Raw genomic sequence first — 19,857 nt, forward strand, 5'->3', positions numbered from 1 at the left:
AGGAAGAAAGAAAAAAACAAAGAAAAATTAGTAAAAATAACTCATTATGGAAGTCATAGTCTTATTTCACCTCTTCATCTTTGTTGGACTTTTTTTCTAGGCAGACTCTATCTCCCAAGAAGTACTATGGCACCTCATTCAGATGTGATATAGTGATGAATTATGAAACTATCTTTGAGATATGGCCCAGGGTGATAACAGAGAAATGAGGTAGACCATCAGGAATAATGTTTTTTTTTATTATTATTATTATTTTTTTTCCCTGGAAGCAATCTTTCTGCCTGAAATATTAAATATTATACATTCTTTTTTCTTTTCTGTGTGCGTATGTTTATGTGGATGTTCAGTGATTAATTACAATCTAAAATGTTTTAAATATAACAAAAATAACCTGAAGATGAATATAAATGTAGATACTGTGTTTGGCTCTTGTTATTCTGAAAATCTGGCTACTTCTTATAATCCGATGTTACTGGAATATGTGACCCTCAGAGTACTTTTATACCAATAGCAGCACAAACACTCTGTCATCCCCATTATTGTGTTACCTAACATAACTTTATAACGTTACGAGACATAACCTAATAAAGCATAATGTTGCTTGTCAAAAAGAGTATCAAAGAAAATAGCAAAGATCAGGTGTTTGGCATGCATTTAGATTGCTAACATGCACTTAGGAATAGCATGACTATTTAACAGATGGTATATTTGCTAACTTCAGTATTTCTTCAGAGATCTATAAATAAATTATCACCTAGTTCCTGCATAATTCGTTCCATTCTTTGCCCATATTTATCTCACTTTGTGAACAATGAGTTGCCTCACATTGCATTGCTCTATCCGCTGTGAGTTTTAAGAAAAAAAAAAAACTTTTTTCAGCCCTGTGCACAATGGCGGATTGCTATTGGTATAGCACAATTAATCAGTCAAATGTGATAATGAGGTCACGTAGAATAAGCAAAATGCTCAGGTGAACAAGTGATTCTTAAAAGTGAAGTGTGCAGATATATGGACTCAGTTGTGTGGCAGCAAATCATCATCTTCAGCTGGGAACGTTTGCAGACCTAAGCAAGAAAGATCCATGCTTAGAGCAAGCAAAATATGTTATTCTGTGGAAACTGAATTAGAGAATGACAAGACTTTCTCTGATAGAAGTTGAAATATTTGAGATGAAGGAGGCTCAGTTCCTCTCCAGATATAAATACAAGAATGGGGATGGAATAACGGGACGGATCTCTAGCTGGTGTWAGTTGCTATTACTCCATGGAAGCCAACAAAATTGTGCTAATTATGCTGATTTATACTAGCATTGTGGCCTGCAAGTCCACAATGTAGATATCCAATTACCATAAAAACAGAAAGTAATAGAATGGCTTTTTCAGATGAGAATAAGCATCAGGATAGCTTTACTAAATACGGAGCTGCAATGAAAAGGAGGCAAACAAACCCAGCGATCAGTGAGTTGTTTAGTTCAAGTGATGGATGATGATACATGGAGATAGGTACAAATGGAATTGATATACACAAATATTTCCTGCTAAGCCACTCGTGYTACTGAATTAATAGGCTTGATGATCAGTCATGCAGTACGATTCTTCAGTGTTTTAATGCCAAACACTGACGTAATTGCTGATTGCAAGGTGAATATATATATCATCTACTTCCTTCACCCCTCCCTCCATTACCTACATGTCAGATCTTTTTTCTTAATATAAAACTACCTTATAAGTGTTAGAGTGGCAGGTTTAACTTGCACAACACTGTGTGCAGGAACTTGAAAGGTTATCCTGGGGTTAGGGAGTTATTTTTTTTAATACATGCAGTAGGAGCAGAAATCTAAGTAGCAGCTCATTGTGAGTAGCAGCTCATTTGTTTTGACCTCCTGATYATGTGTTTCAAATTCCTTAAAGTGTGCAGGTATGGTTATATCACTTTCAAACCACATATTGATCAAGGACACCTTTGAAAACTTGCAGAATGTTCATCGTTCTCATTTCATACATAGTTTAAAGTAGGCTGAGAGAAATCTTTTCTTTTCAAGATATAATTTAGCAAGCAAGATAAGAGAATTAATTGAAGGAAATAAAAAATGTCAAAAGAGAATCTTACAGAAGAGATTCTTTTTGTGTCCAGATTAAAATCCTTTCTGTTCATACCTAATCCACTGATGCTTTCTAACTTTTGCTATTCTTATAAACCCACTTATTTGATTATTTTTTTGCTCAGCCAAGTTGCACATACTGTTTTCTTCGGCCTTTCCAACTGTATTAGTATCACAATCACACTTGGCACTGAAGTGTTACAGACCTGACACTGGAATGAAGCCTGCCTGGGTGGTCCAGTGACAGGAGGATAGGATGGGATAGGATTTAAGTAGTGAAGGATGAGCATTAAAAGTCTTAACATTTGTATTCAACTGCCCCCTTTCTAGTAACTCCATCAGAAATGTCACAGTGTTCTGAATTATAGAATGGAAATGCCCTAGTGGCTATTTCATGATATTTTCAGATATTTCCATCCATTTTGTTCTCATCTGAAGCTGAAAACATAAGAAAAGCTGTCTTCATCATATTTCTGCATTTGTGGGGCAGCATTTCTTCTGCTGTCTGTGTCAGGCTTGAGAAATAATAACACTTCTATGGGAGAAAGGTGTAGGCCTGGGAATTTTTATTACATTTTAAAATAGGAGACTGTTTGAATATGTCAGTGAAGCAGTTATGGAATTTTTGAAATTCTGGGTTGCATTTTAACAGTGTAGGCCCAAGATTATTCACAGCACAGTTCATTCTAATTTTTGAAATTCTGGGTTGCATTTTAACAGTGTAGGCCCAAGATTATTCACAGCACAGTTCATTCTAATTTTGAAATTCTGGGTTGCATTTTAACAGTGTAGGCCCAGGATTATACACAGCACAGTTCATTCTAAATTTAGACACTTTTTTTTTTAATGTCTTGTATTCTCATCAAAAAGAAAATATTTGTTGGAATGAAGGTTAAGTGGTTTGGATATGAAAGAAAAAGATAAAACCAAATTAGCACTAGGTCCTTGAACAGTAAGCCGAATCAGAACACTTTCACAGAAACATCACTATGTTTGAGGTAGCCCAGTTTAACCAATTCCCTCAAAAAAAACGAAACTGCATTCTTAACATGGTCATACTTCTGGATTATAGAGGTAGCTCAGAACTAACTATAATCTCTACTAATTTTCAGGAGAATTTCCTGGCTCTCTTAAGTCTGGCTCTCTGAAGACTTTTAATCAGTCTTCAGGTGACAGTACAGGATAGGAACAAGGTAGAATTTGATGGCAAAGAATGTTTCCAGCTCCATGCAAGGCTTCACTAATTGTATTTATATGGTGATAATTAAAGCATACATAAGGTTCAGTAGTTTGACTTTTAACCAAATAACGCTCTTTGTTATGTATTATTTTTATAATGCAAAATGTAGATAARTAGAAAAATATTTTCTATTTGAAGAATGAACATAGGACACTTTTGTATTATGAAGTAGCAAACAAGGAAACTGGAGCATTTTACTGTATGAAATTGTTACAGACAATTAGAGAAAGTCCAATTTATCACCCTGCATAATTACTAATAGTTCGTCTGAATTAATGCAATTTCATGCTTTCATGAGCTTTTGATTTTTTCATAAATATTTTGTCATTATATAATCCCAAATATTACAGCAGTGATTACTTATTCTTGAAATAGACAATGAGTGCGAAGACATTAGAAGTAAGAACAGTTTACAAATTAGCAATGTTCCTGACAATAAAATTAATAAACTTTTCACATTTCCATTGGTATATGCCTATTTGTGATAAATCATACCTATTCCGATTTCTTCTGTTTATTTTATTGAATATGATATATTACAATATGATTTGTATTGCTGGATGTGATGTATCACAATACATCTTACCTTGCAGGGGAAGCTGGTAAAAATTATAAACTCAGCAGTTCTTAAAAGAAGCTAATTTTTATGATTCGCTCTAAGTGTTTTTGTCATCTATGATTATCGGCTGACTGTTACTTACCTTCGTTTTTCTGTGACTGTAATGAGTACTACTGTTAAGTATAGGTTTAAATCTGATATCCGATTCAGAGGAGTCAAGTCTGTTAGAGATCCAAATTGAAAAACTGGGTCCTTATTGGAGCCTTAAAATTGGGCTATCATATCTCAAATTCTAGGAGCTTCCAGGTTTGTTTAGATTCGGATTTTATTATGCTTTTTGATACACATGAAGCCTTAAGCACTTTCTTTGGGCTTTAAGGCTTTTATATTCAGAGTGTGCACATTGACAAAAGGTCATGATTATCTGTTTCAGATTGCTCCAGAAGACCTCCAGGTATATATAGCCTTGCTTTTCATTTCTATTTGATACTGTTATATTGAATAGCTCTTCAGGCAGATCAGTACAAATCCTTTGCTGTTTGGTTACTAATAATGGGTGTTATAGAAGTGGTTTTTATTTCTAGAATTTTTAATGTTTTAAAAATACTCTAAAACAGGAAATTAAACATATTACATGCTTCTCGAAATAATCCCGGGAAGGATTTAATTGACCTCAGCAGGGCTTTTTGCTTAGGTTTTCAGGATTTAGTGCAGAATAAAATTTAATGTTGYTATATTAAATCACATGAAAAATACTACTTAAAACAGTACAGTAGGACTGCATTCAGAGCCCTCAATGCACTAATAATGGAAAGGAATGGATAACTGTCAGTTTAAGTAATCCCTCCTAACTGCCTCATGTGACTTGTTTAGACAGAAGCTAGTCAATAATACAATAATGCATACCACACTGTGCAGTTTAATAAAAATACTTGTAACTTCATGTTTCAACATTTGAAATAAAATGGAAATAAATCCAATATATAATTTAGGACATCGTGAAGTGATCTAATGAAATTCAATTCCTTATTAAAAAGCTTTCAGATAAAAATCCTTAGCATTTTGTTATAAAAGAGACTTTTCAGCACCATAGAAAAGTGATAGCAAAGATAACTCAGATTGAGAATTAATGAGTTCAGTTTCAATAATGATAACACTGAACTTCTCTTGTAAAAATAAAACATTTTGAACATTAGTTAGTGCTCATTATAAGTAGCCAAATTCAAAGGCAAATAATAAATGTGATGTGTTTCAGGACCTATTGAAATCTGAGTTTAAATACCCTGAGGTAAAGTTGGACCTGATTCCTGTCCTGTCATTGTTAGACAGTAGGCTGCAATTCATCTCAGTTATGTATATGTTGATTCAGAATGGAAAATGCTGGAATCATAGTGTGCATTTAAATACGTAAGTCTTYCCTTTTAAATTCATGTGATGTGATCCAGAGACAGTATTATGAAATAAAACATTTATCATATGCTCTGTCTTAAGGTTTCCACTGCTAAACTGCACCTCTTATATCCTGACTGTAAAAACCATTTGAGAACAGTTAGCTTCTAGGAGGTGTAATTGGTGACTTTCCCAGAATCTTGGAATTAACCATTAAACCTCCCAAGTTCCAATGGATTTGGTTATTGTTGGTAACTTACTCCTAGAGTTGGCTCTGTGAAGGCTATGCATTCAGAAATCAAGCCCCCAAAAAGTAAACAGACTCACTCTCTTCAGATATGTCCCAAAAGCGTGGCTAATTTCATTTCTTACAGCTTTTACGGGAAAGTAAACTCTTTTTCAGCTTTCAGAAGAGTAGTAAACTCACTAAACAAATCCCCTAACAGTTCCTTTGTCTTGATTATAGTGTCAATACTATTAATCTATTTCCCTTTATCTTCTAATCTTAATTTTTTTAAAGGTTCTAATTGATTTTCTATGAATTCAATTTAAGATTAAGAGCAATGTTATCTCTAATTAAGGTGTTTGAAAGCTTAAGCACCTAAATGTCTCCTTCGACCAGGACAGATGAAAACTGGCTGTAATTCCTACTTTTGTTCTAGTTTTCCATCTGATGTAAACGGAGATGCATCCCATCTCAGTTAAAATAAAAACTTGCCAACTTGCTTTTTATTTCCTCCTTGAGAAAGCCACCAGAATCATATGCCATTTCTCATAATTTAAAGCCTTTCTCTTTGATCTAGCACTGATTGCCCTATCAGAGCAGTTTGCCAAACCTTCAAGACTTTTTCCCAAGAGGGAAAAAACCACAATTATCAAGTCTTGTCCTTTTCCAAAGCTGCCTATTCAACCAAGGAACTTTCAGGGCTCCTATATTTATATAAATGGCTTTGGAGCTTCTAAGGGGAGTGGAATTGTAATTTACACATTAGGATCCTTTTTTACACACAGGCCCCTTGTATTCAATTCAAGTTAAATGATATGAATAGCCAATCCAGGCACTAATTTTAAAGGTGGGGAACAATAATTTCTGCCACAGCCTGATTGTCTTTTTCAATTAAAGAGTGAAAGTGCCCTTTGCAAAGTAATATCAAGCTCCTCTAGAGGAAAAAATGGAAGGTCACAATTAAATTAAACAGGGAGAGTGAGGAGAAAAAAGTCCTTAGCTGACATGATTTTTGTTCATGCATCAAGAAACCAAGTATAAAGAAACATATGCTCTGAAGTTGTAGTGCTGGTCTACATCTGCTTTTTGTTATTCTTCCTTTTTTACAGAGTTAGCAGCATAAAATATTAAAGCTCTCTTTTGAACTGAACACATGAATTGTACTGAACAGAAAGTATTGATGGAGCCTTAGGGCTTTTACTCTAAACTCCATCTGCAGGCCAGAGGCATATCTGAGGATCTGACCCTCTCAAAAGGAGGGGAAAGTAAGAAATATATTTTTAATATTTTACATTCCTGAACAGTTTTCTCACTTGTCACAGCAGAGTTCATTTGTCATCTGTCATCACAGAATCACTTTGCCTTCTGCATGCATTTTCTCCAGATTGRAGTGTTCTTAAAGACAGATTTTTCTCCCCAGTCTAAATCTCATGGGCCAAATTTATCCGTAATAGAACTATACTGGTTTGACTGACTTATAATGGAGATTGCCCTGGCTCCCTGTGTCAGAATGCCTCTTGGCTCGGGTATTAACTTTTATCCCAAATCAGCTTCTTTTACTTGTATTTGCACACCCTTCCACAAAGATCTGGTTTCTCAGTCTGTATGTAGATATATAGTTAACTCAGGCTGATTCACTTGGGCTCTGACCTTCTCACTGGCACTGAGCAGACATACTGAGAAATATGCAGCGCTCTCCAGTCCTGCAGAGAGCGCTATTTTCTTCCAAGTTAGGGGTCCCACAAGCCACTGAATACCTCCTGTTAAGTACCCCACATTGACTTCAGGCTATTAATTTTTTTTTTTTAATAATACTGTATAATGCACTAATAAATGCAATAAGAAAAGTAGTAAGGAAGATCCAGATGTCATGCATTGTTGCAAGAATGTTGCAAATGTGTATGCATATTTCAACCCTTTCAAGATTCTTGTCCAGCCCTTTTGGAATTCAGCCCTTGGGAGATCTCAATCCAGTATGGAATTATTTCTTGCAGTATTAATTTGAAATATCTCCAAACACTACTGTTTTATCTCACACATTGCAGCTGCAATGCCATCAAAGATTTCCTTCTAATGGGAATTCTGAAATTCACCTGAGTGATTGATGTAAAAGATTTTTCAATGCAAATCTTCAGTGTGGGATTTCAKCTATGGTATATATTATTAGTTGTTCTTTCAGTAATGTTTAGAAATGAAGATTTACTGCTGTGTGCATTCACCATACCAGATCTGGCTTGTTCATTGGTAAAAGCTATACTTGTGGCCTTACTCATTCACATCATGTAAAGTACTGAAGTAAAGTGAAGTACTGTTCTTCCTCCTGGAACATAAGATGTAGAATGAGGAGGTTTCTCTTGTATTTTAGAACCTTTGTATTAGACAGGATCAGCCTTTGCTACAAAAATAAGTAATAAATYAATTTCATTACTTTTTATTCAAAGAAGCCACTCTTTTATTCCAAAGAATTTAATTCATTTTTTTCTTTCTTCCAAACCTTCAACTATGAATTTTTATTTTTTGTCAAGCTGAAGGATGAAGAAGCTCATGTGGACATGATAGATACTGTATTCAGTAGTTCATTGGAATCTAAGTCATACAGTCTGCAATGAAAGTAGGGCAGATAAAAAGAAAATCACCCACACTGCAAATAAAGACTGGTTTTACCCTTCAAAAATATTAAATTTTATCAATCAGAATCTAGCAGCTCTGGGACCTGTGGATGCTTTGTTATCTACCATATCTCAGTCACATATATTACTTTTCCAATACAACTTGCAATGGGCTGATCTAGGATAAATACTTTTATAGGAATTACAGAATAGTGAGTAATATGCAACTGGAAGATAATCTTCAGATACTTCTACATTCCTTGTTACTGCTTTATCTGACCAGCTCACTGCCTGTAATGCTCCTTACATCTCTGTGATGTATATCTCCATTTGACAGATAAATAATTTGTATACAAAAGCAGTGAGAGGCAATATAATAATAGTTTTGGCAGCTAAAAATTAGACACCAATTCATCCTAATGGAATGAAACAACTTTAACAAAGTGTTAGCCTTGAACATGGTGGTTGGATACTATGAGAGAGATGACATTAAATCCAGTCAGGAAAGATAAAAATGCAACTTGGGTCTCTGATAGTGCTCTGTCTAGCATGATATTAAATGAAGGAAGAATGTCACTGCCATCAGCTCCAGTTCTTGTGTTTAACAAGGAAGTGGAGGGCATGACTACATGGGGTGTGTCAGTGTGCGTCAAATGGGCTCTGAGAACCCAGATCAGGCTGAAACCTTTAGGGAATGATGTCTRTTATGTAGACATACCCATATATTCTGTTTTCTGAGATTTTCAGGCTGCTCTTTTTGTCTCCATGATGTCTGGATATTTGCATAGTTTTATTGTGTGTATCCGAGCTTTAAAATGGAAACACTATTAGTACTCTTGTCTCTTCCTCTCACTAGCAGGTGAGACAGTTCCAATGGTCTTCTAGTTACTGTTGAATGCTGGCTGATGGTTTCTGCTTTTCTTTAAGCCTGTGGCAGCCTGTGTGTACACAGACTTGTATGAAGAAATAAATACAAAAAGATGGATTGAATGTAGTGAGGTCTTGCCTCATTTTTGGTCTTTGTGCAAGTAAGCTGCATCATGTATAGCCTCAGTTCCCTGTGAATATTCTTAAAGTAGCCTTAAAGGAAATGTAATGCAGCACTTCAAGAACAATGTACAGACCCTTAAAGTAAATGTGTATTGGGCTCTCACAATATTTTTCCCTATCTTTGTGCAGCAGCATTGTGTAGAAGAAAAAGTTATGCTTGAGGCTGCTGTGTCTGCTCCATGGGGAATATTCATTAAGGCAAAGACCCTGGTGTAGACTCACATCATGGGGAACTACTGCAGAGTGTTGCAGCATTGGCATGAAATGTCCATAGTAATCAGAGCTGATAAATGGAAGTTCTATTTCAGTTCACTCCAGGCAGAGATGTTCCAAAATATAGATTTTACTTCCAAGTAATAGAGTGAATTCTTGGTGTATTTGTTATAATTCATTGCACTGCACCTGGATGTACACAGGGAGAGGGTACATTCTGCTGCTGTAGTTAYATTGACTGTTCAGTCAAAGTTAAGAGACCAAAAGACAATTTGAGTTGTAAGCCTGTGTGGTGACATAAGGAGAAATGAAAATAGCATTTCCATTCTCCAGACAGAATCAGCTTGAATGATATGTGTTACTACTGCAAGTTTCATTTTTTCTTGCCTACTCCTGGGAAGAGGCAGACTGTAAGATGTCACCAAGATCGTTGGGAGAGCTGTGCTGAGCCTGAGAAGTCCAGATCTGATTTTCAGTACATTTGCAAGTTTAATGTCCTTATATGTGTGTGTGTGTGTAGGTGTGTGTATATATATTTTTTAAAAATACATACATAATACACGGTTGTATATATTATGCTAGCTTATATAGCTAGCGATTTCTAGCCAGAGAGATAGGTTTAATTTATTCTTTTGCATTTGTAGATTATAAAATGATGTGAAATAGAGTCAAGTTTATGATTTTACCTGATAGTGGGTATAGGAATGTAGTGCATCGGRAAAGCTCTTGGATATGTATCTTTGATGGTGACCCGCTTCTGTCAGTGGAAATCTCAGCTCTTCCTCTTGATTGCTCTTCACTTAGCAGTTATTGGCTATCCTTGAGTTACTTCTGGAAACTAAATTAACAAGCATATACCCCCTTTTGAAAAATAAAGAAGTTGTAATGTTCATTTTTTGGTAGCTGACAGATCAACTGATCAGTATGCCAACCCTTGCATGTGATGATGAATTCTCACTTTAAAGACTGAGAAGGCTTTACTCAAGGTGGAAGTTACAAACATATGGTACGCCTTTTAATMGAATACAATTGTTACAGGGGGATTTCTGGACACACACAGTACCACAATAACACCAATCCAGAAGTGGATGTGCCTGTTAGACTAAAATTCATGCATGTCCAGACTTTGTAAATTCAGACTATCTGATCTGATTTAACTGTATTGATTTTTCAGTTTTCTGTTTCAAAGCATATGCTACAAGTAAAAAGGGTTATGACATTTTAAGGCATGCTGTATTGCTTTGTGATGGTTGTGTAATTTGTGTGCAGTCAAAGGTAAATAACATGATGAAGTAATCAGATGAAAAGTGGGCTTTTGATGCTAGCTGAGCATCTCACAGTCATTCTAATAGGGCTTTACAARTATCTCAGAGTGACATGATTTACCAAAGACTAAATGGACTAGAATGTTTTTAATAGCTTTCACCTCAAATGGTTAAATATGAATAATTATTGTATTACTGTTTTTTCCGTGGCCTAATGGAAAAACTGCTCAGGAGGAATTGTTACTTCTTAATTTATTTCAGCAAAACTTTATCTTCTATCCTGCAGTTAACAGACAAACCACACATGAGAGCACTTGTGAGCTCTGCATTTCTTCCATGTGCTCTAGTGCTAGCATGCTCATCCAGACTTCTCTGAGCAGCTCAGCCTGCGGCTGCGCCTTATCACTAGCCAACAGGAAGGCAGATGATGATATTCAGAAAAATACTACTGAGAATAAGGACACATTTCCAAGCAAAACCCCTGACCATACCTTTAAAATCCATGAGATCCAAAGTGGTAGCCCGAAGATGACAAGGCTTTTTTTATAGTTAGTCTGTAGCACTGGAAAAACTTTAAAATAGATGGTCTGATATCTCCACTGTGCCCTAGTGTGTGTTTCAGTACAGACTGACTAATCCTATTTGTGAATTTAAATTATTGTCATTGTTTCTCAGAAATGATGATTAAAAATCTTTGTAAGGCCTGAGGTCTGAGAAAGCAGCAGTCATCATGACTGTCTATCAATGATAATAGAACAATTTGACTGAGAATCTCATTTAGAACCTAAGCCAACCAGAAGTTTTAAATTAATTTTCTGGGTTTATACTCTGAATAGGTAGGAATTAGGTTCATATATAATTTTTTCCATAGTGGAATAATTTTTTTTGTTTGCTTTATTGAACTTATTTCTACTGTTTATCTGTTAATGTCTCTATTATAGGCATGCATGACAACTAAAGAATTAGTAACAGTCCTGGGTAGACTGTTTTGCTGCAGCTRGTTATAGGTATTTCCCTCAAGACCAGTTGTTTACAGGCAGTTACTTTTACTTAAAACTAATGAAATAATTAAAACAAATCCCTTGTGTGCCAATGAGAAAGATCTAGTTGAAGCAGTATTAAAGCAGTTTTCTGTAACAGGCTTTTTGCTTGATTTTCTTTTAAGGCATGAAATGCAGTTTTGATGGTCTTTATTAATAAAAGTAGATTTCTGCAAAACAGCTYATTAATATGCATGTAAATGTATCCTCACTCCCCAGAATAAGAGAAACACCAATTTTACTTATCAAAATGCTTCTTTAAACCTAGATGCTTTTCCTTTTTGTGACTTTTGGATGTGGTTGTTATTTTGCTATCTCTGTCTCTGGCACAGGAGTTAGAGATGCTGCATTTTTGCCTGAACGGGCTCTGTAGCAGTTTCAGGAKCATGGCTTTCTAGCGGCAGCAGTACTAAGGCATTTCTCCTAGTGTAGTATCTGCTCAAGGCAGGTTAACTTGCATTTCTAGTCTTACCTTCATGTAGGACAAACAGAAACTCTGACATCTGGGAAGCTTGTGTGTAATATCTGCATTTCAGTTTACAAACTAAATTGTGTAAAACCTGAAGTAAAACCTTCCATGTCCCTATCCCTTTGTTCCAACCTTCTCTCTTGCATAGTTCACAAAGATAATAGAGAGTTCCCTTTGACATTCCCTTTGCTTAGAATTTCATCATTAGTGGTGACCTGCTGTTGGACATCAATACTTAATGTGGGAGAAAAAAATAAGTAATAACTGGGCTATGACTTGGGAGCAGAGCTCAAAACTCAAATCTGGGTAAGAAGCCATTTTTTTGTAACATGCTCTGTCTACACAAGCTGGATCAGAAACCAGCACTCTTAACTCAGGCTGGAAGATCCAGGTCAACAGCTCCMGTTCTTGAAAATGTGCATTAGCTTTTGAAAGCATATTTCTTACTGGGAAGGCAAAGAAGCATAGGATTCCCATAGGGTTTATAGGGAACTTGAAATTTTACTTACGACAAAACAATCGATCACCAGAAAGCACAAATAACATAGGACTGCCATCCTGTGTATCTTGCTAATGCGTTTTTGTGCTCTTGTTCTGCTCACTCTCTCTGATACTCATATTTTCAGTCTGTAGCTTTAATAATCTATGCCACTTCCTTCTGTACCATATTCCTCCTGCAGCTTTCATTTGACAGCTCTGTTTTTAATACAGGATATGCTTGATACTCCAGCTGAATCTGAAGATATATTTCTCATCTCMAGTGGCATTTGTTTTGTTACTCAAAGGGCTTACTATTTTGAACCAAAGAAAAAATATATTTTGCAAATTAAGTTGAGATGTATAATAAATCCATGTCCCATAAGTGTGAGGGGAAGAAGACCCCAAGTTTCCATAAGTATCATTAGTGCAAATTCAAGCTCAAAGTTATTTACCTTGTAGTAAAAAGACAAATGTGCATAAACTCTGCTGCTTGGATAATAGGCTATGTTTAATTATTTATTTTTATGATTGCAATTACATGCTAGGCAGTGCCATTCAGGGAAGAGACCCATTTGGTTATGTATTGAATGAGTGTTACAACAGCAACACACCGGCCTGCCCAGAGTTTAAGATACATTCTGARGTATTGGATGAAATGAAGAAATAAATTGGAGAGCAACATGAAAATATGAAATAAGAAAATGTTAACTAAGAAATAACTGTTTCAAGGTAATCTATTCCACTATTCTCATCAGGTCATTGGAGTATTTTCCATGTGCTGTGTTTTTTTTCCTGTTGTAAGACAAGCTAAGACTCATAGTTTTACAGTGATATCCCTGAATATGAGCATTTTTCTGGGTGTTTTCATTTGCATGTGTAGATGACAAGCTTCAATTTACCTGTCCTTTCTCTTTTGTATGGGAAAGAATGTACAAGAATGTACATTTCCGTCACTGCCAATCAGAAAGTAGCCCACTTCTTGAAAATGACTTCTACGGTTGTTTTTAAGAACTAGAGGATTARTGTGGGATGATAACTATAGGTTTGTCTGCTGTGGACAAATGAAATTTTACTTTATTCTGAATTGCCCCCTGAATTTGGGAAGTATCTTGGTGGGAGTTTGAAGTCTAAGTAAATCATCTACCTGRTATTTAGCCCATTTAGCTTACAGTATATTGTTATGTGACTTTTAGCAGTTAGTGAGTTACATGCTTCAGGTGGCATGCTTCACAAACACAGAGTATCAAAGAACTAATGTTTAACAGCTGAAAATACTTAATACCATCCACACAGGTCCGCAAGTTGCTTGGTGGCGCGAACTGAATAATAATGGAATATGCTTCCTCCTCAGATTTTCCAGAAATTATATATGATATTTCCATTCAGGCTTGCGTTTTGTCTCTGCCCAGCAGCCAGACAAAGAAAGGAGTAATTGTGAGAGGAGACAGTAGAGCATCCTTGCTTTCCACTGGAAGATGCACTCCTATGTTTAGATCCTTAATAAATCATTTTGTAAAGAAAATTGTGTGTTGGAGTATAAGCTGCCTTAAGCACAGTTGTTTTAGGCTAACTGCACACACAAAAATCTGCTTGAGCATGTGCCTCTCTGTTTTAAGGTGGGATTTTAGCTCTTATGCCAAGTGTTGGCTTGTTGTCAATTTAAATTTCTTTTTGGTATCAGGGAAAGCTTCTGATGGATCATACTTCCCACAAGAGCTTGAAGACAGGGTGCCTCTGACCCAGTGAGCATCTTTTAGTCTATTGATGGCTATTGGTGATTCATTGGCAGTTGTATAGGCAAAACATAGAATCACTTCACAAAGACATTTCTTCTCTCTCTTCATTCTTTTCCTTACCAGTGAGACTTTCCCTTACAAGTTTTCTTTCCCTTCTTTCACTCTTTTAACTTTCAGATTAAAAGTTATCAAGTGTATCAAGCCAATATGATTACTTCTTGGTTGGGACAGCAACAAACAGTAAACAGAATTGCTTCCAGCATGTTCTGGAATTTATACTTCTTCAAGAAAAATAGGAAATAATTGTGATATTTATATATTTATACTGAACAGTCACTGGAGCTTCTCTGTCTTTTATGTGTCTTTCCCAGATATTCCTTGTTCTTTTTTACACCTTCTTTATGTCTTTATTTGAGGGAATTCCTTTTAATCTGAGCTCCCTTCCTAGCCTGTGCTGTTTTCTTGTGGATTATAAATTCCACAGATAATTTTGAGAAGGCTGCTGCAGTCTAAAATGAGATTTGTTCTGGAACTGAACAGTTTTCATCTCTGGGTCCTGTAATGATATTCCATGTATAAAAGGTGGCTTGCAAAGTTGTTTCAGAAGAAGTGGAAAAATAATCAAAATCTTAGCTTCCATTTGACCGGCTCTTGGGAATCAAAAGATCTTTGAGAAATTCAGGGTAAAAAATTATAAGATGTGATACTARCAATACACAGTTTGATCACCTTCACTAAAAGAGAGTCTGTGAACCACCATGACCTTTAATGTCTCCTTTGTATAACCCCGGTGACATGAGATTTGCTATGAGAAATGGAACAAGATTAATAATTAATACATTTGCTGGTGTCTGAAATAGCGACACAAGGTTGGCTTAGACACATATTTTATTAATGAGATTTGAAAACAGTTGCTTTCTCTAAGCAACAGACAACTCAGACCTTTGTACTGTGGAAAAAGAAGTAGAGGTAAAAATTTTTTTTTCCCCTGTTTTTTAGTGTTTTTCCAGGACATTAATAGAGCTCAGTAACCAAAAATAAAAGATGTGAGGAAGATTTTTTAAAAAAGAGAGGAGAAAAATGGAGAGGAAGGCTAAAGTAAGTTTTAAAATGGTTCAAGACAACATACATACTCTATCTAATCTAGCAGAAATAGGAAACTTTCTAGGCTAGGTAAGAAAGGAGTATGTTTCTTATTCTGTTACTGCAACAAAATATCAGTGTGGTAATTAGGGGTACACTGTTTCTGTGACTCCTCTGGACCTCATTATGCTATAGAAAATGTAAAGCCTAACTTTTTGCAACAGTCCCCCCCACACACACACTCATAACTGTGCAGTATAGCAAAGAAAGCACTATCTTAAGAAATGGAAACACCTTTATTAAGTGAAAACAATTGCATTCATATTCCTTGACCTTTCAATTTTCAGAAAGTTATTCTTGTTCCTGAGGGCTAGCAGGTGTCAGATGTCTGTTTTTATTATTTATATTTACTAAGAAAGTTGTTTTTAAGAATAAGTACTGCTGAAGTAAGCCCAACCTTTTGAACAGAATCATCAATGATATATTAATTAACCAATATATTATACTTCATGTGCAGAATTAATCAGAAAATAATGCTTCAATAAATATGATCTTCCCAACTTACATGCAAATTGAAGCTTTGCCTTCCTGCTCAGAATTGTTCCAAATGAATTTGTGGCCAAACACTGGTATGTTCCAATATCCTGTTTTTTATGTGGGTTATTGATTGCCAAGCTGCCTCCAACCAACCTGTAGTGATAACTCATGGTAAGATCAATATCTGTGCCATTTTGCTTCCACCTTTGAGGGGAAAAAAATCAAATTATACTTATAATTTACAGATCCTATTCATATTTATCTTAAAAAGTGTGCTGTAGCATACTTGTAACAATAAAAGTGTAATTAAATATCACTAAATCGTACCATTTTTCACACAAAACTACTTCTTATATGATATCAATAGTTCTGTTCTTTGAAAAATCTTTACTGCTTTTATCTTAGTTACCACTGTTCATCCAAACATCTGTAAAAACTAATTATAACTTACTCATACAAACTAAGTTACCCATCCAGTTGGGAGTATGGTATGTGCCTTGACTTTACCTATCCTGTTTTTTATGGTACAGATAGTACCTGAATGTGTTTTCAGTCCTTGCAAATGATGCCATAAATTTGATTAAAGACATGATTTGAAGATATAAACCGGGAAGGATAATACTTCAAAGGACAGAAGAAGTCAGAGAGAGAAATTTTTATATAGCAAGTTTGAGATAGATAATGTAATGATGAGAATGCTGCTATTTTAAGCATTATTTGTCTCTGTTAGTCCATTAAGTGGAAAACAGATTGTGTCTGCAGTGTTTCACAGCTATTTATAAATGTCAAAATCTATATTTTAAAGAAGATAAATATTACCTCTTTTAAGAATGTAAATTCTTGTGGCTTTAACGTTAGTCACATAAGGGTTGAATTTACAATGCCCCCATGAAGCCCACAGAAAGCGTAAAGGTCCTCAGTCACTGATACCTGCAATCACTGGACTTGTTGATGCCATACCTCAGGCTGTTAGTAATACTAGCAGTACTTGACCAAGTATTTTCTTCTAATATTTTACYATGATGATCTCTTCAGGCTGTGTCATCTTTGCTGACCTACATAGGCATGATGGTAGACCCCATCCACAGAGCACAAAGACCACAAAAGAATTACTCGTGCCTCGTTTTGGCTTTGCAGAAGGGTTTGTGGGAGTCCTCTAAACAAGAAGAATTTTTCTCCTTGTAATTATCTGAATGATCTAATATAAAAAAAGTTTCTTGTTTGCAGAGGTGACTTACTGACAGGAGCAGCAACATARCGGACTATTTTCCATGGTTAACACATTGAAGCAAACTTGCACTGTAACTATAATCCTAGAATATGTTACTCTTAAATATACAACAGTGTAAACTGATGTAAACTTGGTGGAAGCTGAATTGCCAGTTGATACCAGGTGTCACAGTTTTACTGTAGTCTATGTAACCAGACTGATTTCCATAGTAGGATCTGAGGATCTGACCTTGCTATGTGTAGCAGTGCTTTATTCCTAACACCTCAGAGACCTTTCTCTATAAAGTCAGACTGTACAGACAGCTGTTCTTTTGGAGGAGGTTTTTCAAACTGATGTGAAATAAAAGTCTGTGTTCTGAGGGGAATCTTGACAAATATGTACAAAGGAAGATAAGATCCTGACCTTTTAAGTGGGCACTTGTTTTTAAAGATGAGGAATGATTGATTAAAATATGAAATCAATTGAATTCTGTGAACGGACTCTAGTAGCATTAAATAATTTATCTGAGTCTGCCAAGCATTGCCTCCTTTACATTAAGAAATTTACATTAAGAAATTTAGAGGCAACTGTAGTCTAGCAGTATTTTCTTCCTGCCAATTGCAGCTGATTTTTGACATTTGAGTACCACTGTACTGTTCATTTTTTATATTTTCCTTTGATTGGTTGGAGTTTGGGGGTTTTGTTTTGGGGTTTTTCGCTGTTGTTTTTTGCCAAGACAAGCAGCATTTTAGCTGCTGTCCATCCATGAGTCTTTTCTATGAAGGAGTAATCTGTAGCAGAGTCAGGATTTTGCAATACTTTATAATTTACATACAGTGCATGCTGCCTGGACTTTTCAGTTTTTTAACACAGGATATTCTGGTATTTAGTTTGCTRGTTCTCCTTAATTTCGGAATCAATCACTGAAATAACTGCTGTCATCGTTACATGGCTCCTAATTAAGCTCTGTAATTGTTTTTCAAAACAAATGCAAAGTTGTTGGCTTAGTTGCCGCAAATGAATTCTTCACRGTATCCCCATAATCATTCTAATCACCATGGTACAGTGATTATTAAACTGTGCATATAGATCAGGGTTCATCTCCTGGTGTGGGCTTTTTCCTAATTAATGCGTTTACAACAGTGAAGAAAGAGAATTTATGAATTCATGTGATAGATAATGTTTTAATGACTTCCTGTGTTCTGCAGTATACCATCTAATAGGTAAGAATCTTGGGATGATTATTTTAACAAAATTTAAAGCAGGGATAGCCTATGTGCTCTCTTGAACTTTTTCATACAACCATTGGAAGATCGTTTTCATCAGTTATAGAAAATACATCCTGTTGACCATTTCAGAATCTAATCTTAAAAAACAGCCGATATTCTGATGCTGAATTCAGTAGTTCTTTAAAAAAGTAAGACTTATCAAATAATACTGATAAGTCCAGACTTAAAACAACTGTTTTATGAATTCATAGACAGTTTCATATTCCTTTTGCTTTAAAATCTAACTTTTTGTAGAACACCAGTCATAGAATTTCCTCTGTAAATTCTTTATTAAGTTAAAGACTTTGAGAGCATATTTTAGTGCCCTTCCATCTTGATGTAGAGATACCAAGTGATAGATAATATATTCTATCCCTTACCATTTCTTCTGAAATTGTTTCACTCCCCATCTATATTTGCATTCAAATTTGCCAATATTCTTCCAAGCCATTAAATCGTGTTGAGTCTTTTATATTGGACTTACTAGGTTCTTTCTTCTTATGTAGACTGCAATTAAATCGTTTCAGCTCCCTTTATAGGAGGATAAACTTACAATAGATGATGATTTACTCATATTTGTGTTACTTAATCAATACTTATGATTTACTGCTCTAATAATTCCCATCTCCAAGCAGCTAAAAAAGAGGAGGAGTAGGAGTTATTAGTAAATATAAATGTGTGAATAATGTGTGTTTTCAATGCTAGTGCAAATATGGAGTCTGTATTTTGGGTAATATCTTATGAAACAAATGTGTAAAGAATACAATGAACTATCTTTTTGTATTGAAAAAAATACTGATCTAGCTCAAAGTGTTCACAGTAAAACAGAAGCACATGAAACTAATAGAAATGCAAAATACAGATATTTTTAGGACTTGGTTAAGAAATGTAAATGTTTCATTTTGCGTGTGTTCAGTGCTAAACTGTACCTGTAAACTTCTCTGATACTTAAGCTTCAAATGTCCAGCCCGGGTAGACTTTCTTCTAAACCACATATTTGCTGGTACCAACAATCCCTTCTGCACCCCAAAGTAAGTGTAGCACAGGTGAGGAGACAGAGCCTTCAGCCTGGAACACCACATTATTGAGATATTCAGAATAAGAAACTTGTTTCGATGTTTGGTCACCTATAAACTTTTGAGTAGGGGAAATTTTAACTTCTGATATAGTGTTATATTTTCTGATAAATAGATAATTCACCAGCTGATTTCTGATCATATCTCTAAGGACAATACTATATAATAGTTAAATAGTTATAATTAAATCAGTCCCATTCCTATGATTAGTGAATCTGGAATAGAGTAGTGTCCATGGAAACTGTTTAGAAAAAGGAAGAATTTTCTTTCAGAARGTGTGCTTTTGGTAGAAATTAAATGTCAGTT

At 35.3% G+C, this 19,857-nt stretch overlaps 1 protein-coding gene across 1 annotated transcript in view; it reads right to left on the reverse strand.

The window, feature by feature from the left end:
* Nucleotides 1-19,857, reverse strand: part of CNTN6 (contactin 6) — a 123,309-nt gene that overhangs the window by 72,549 nt on the left and 30,903 nt on the right. The window contains exon 3 of the mRNA XM_085300047.1: nt 16,026-16,201. Within this exon, the coding sequence (XP_085156173.1) occupies nt 16,026-16,201 (176 nt within the window). The remainder of the gene's footprint in view (nt 1-16,025; nt 16,202-19,857) is intronic.

Source organism: Rhea americana, unplaced genomic scaffold (assembly GCF_003343005.1).
Source record: "Rhea americana isolate MKP2758 unplaced genomic scaffold, rheAme1 scaffold_16, whole genome shotgun sequence".
In the NCBI taxonomy this organism is placed as follows: Eukaryota; Metazoa; Chordata; class Aves; order Rheiformes; family Rheidae; genus Rhea; species Rhea americana.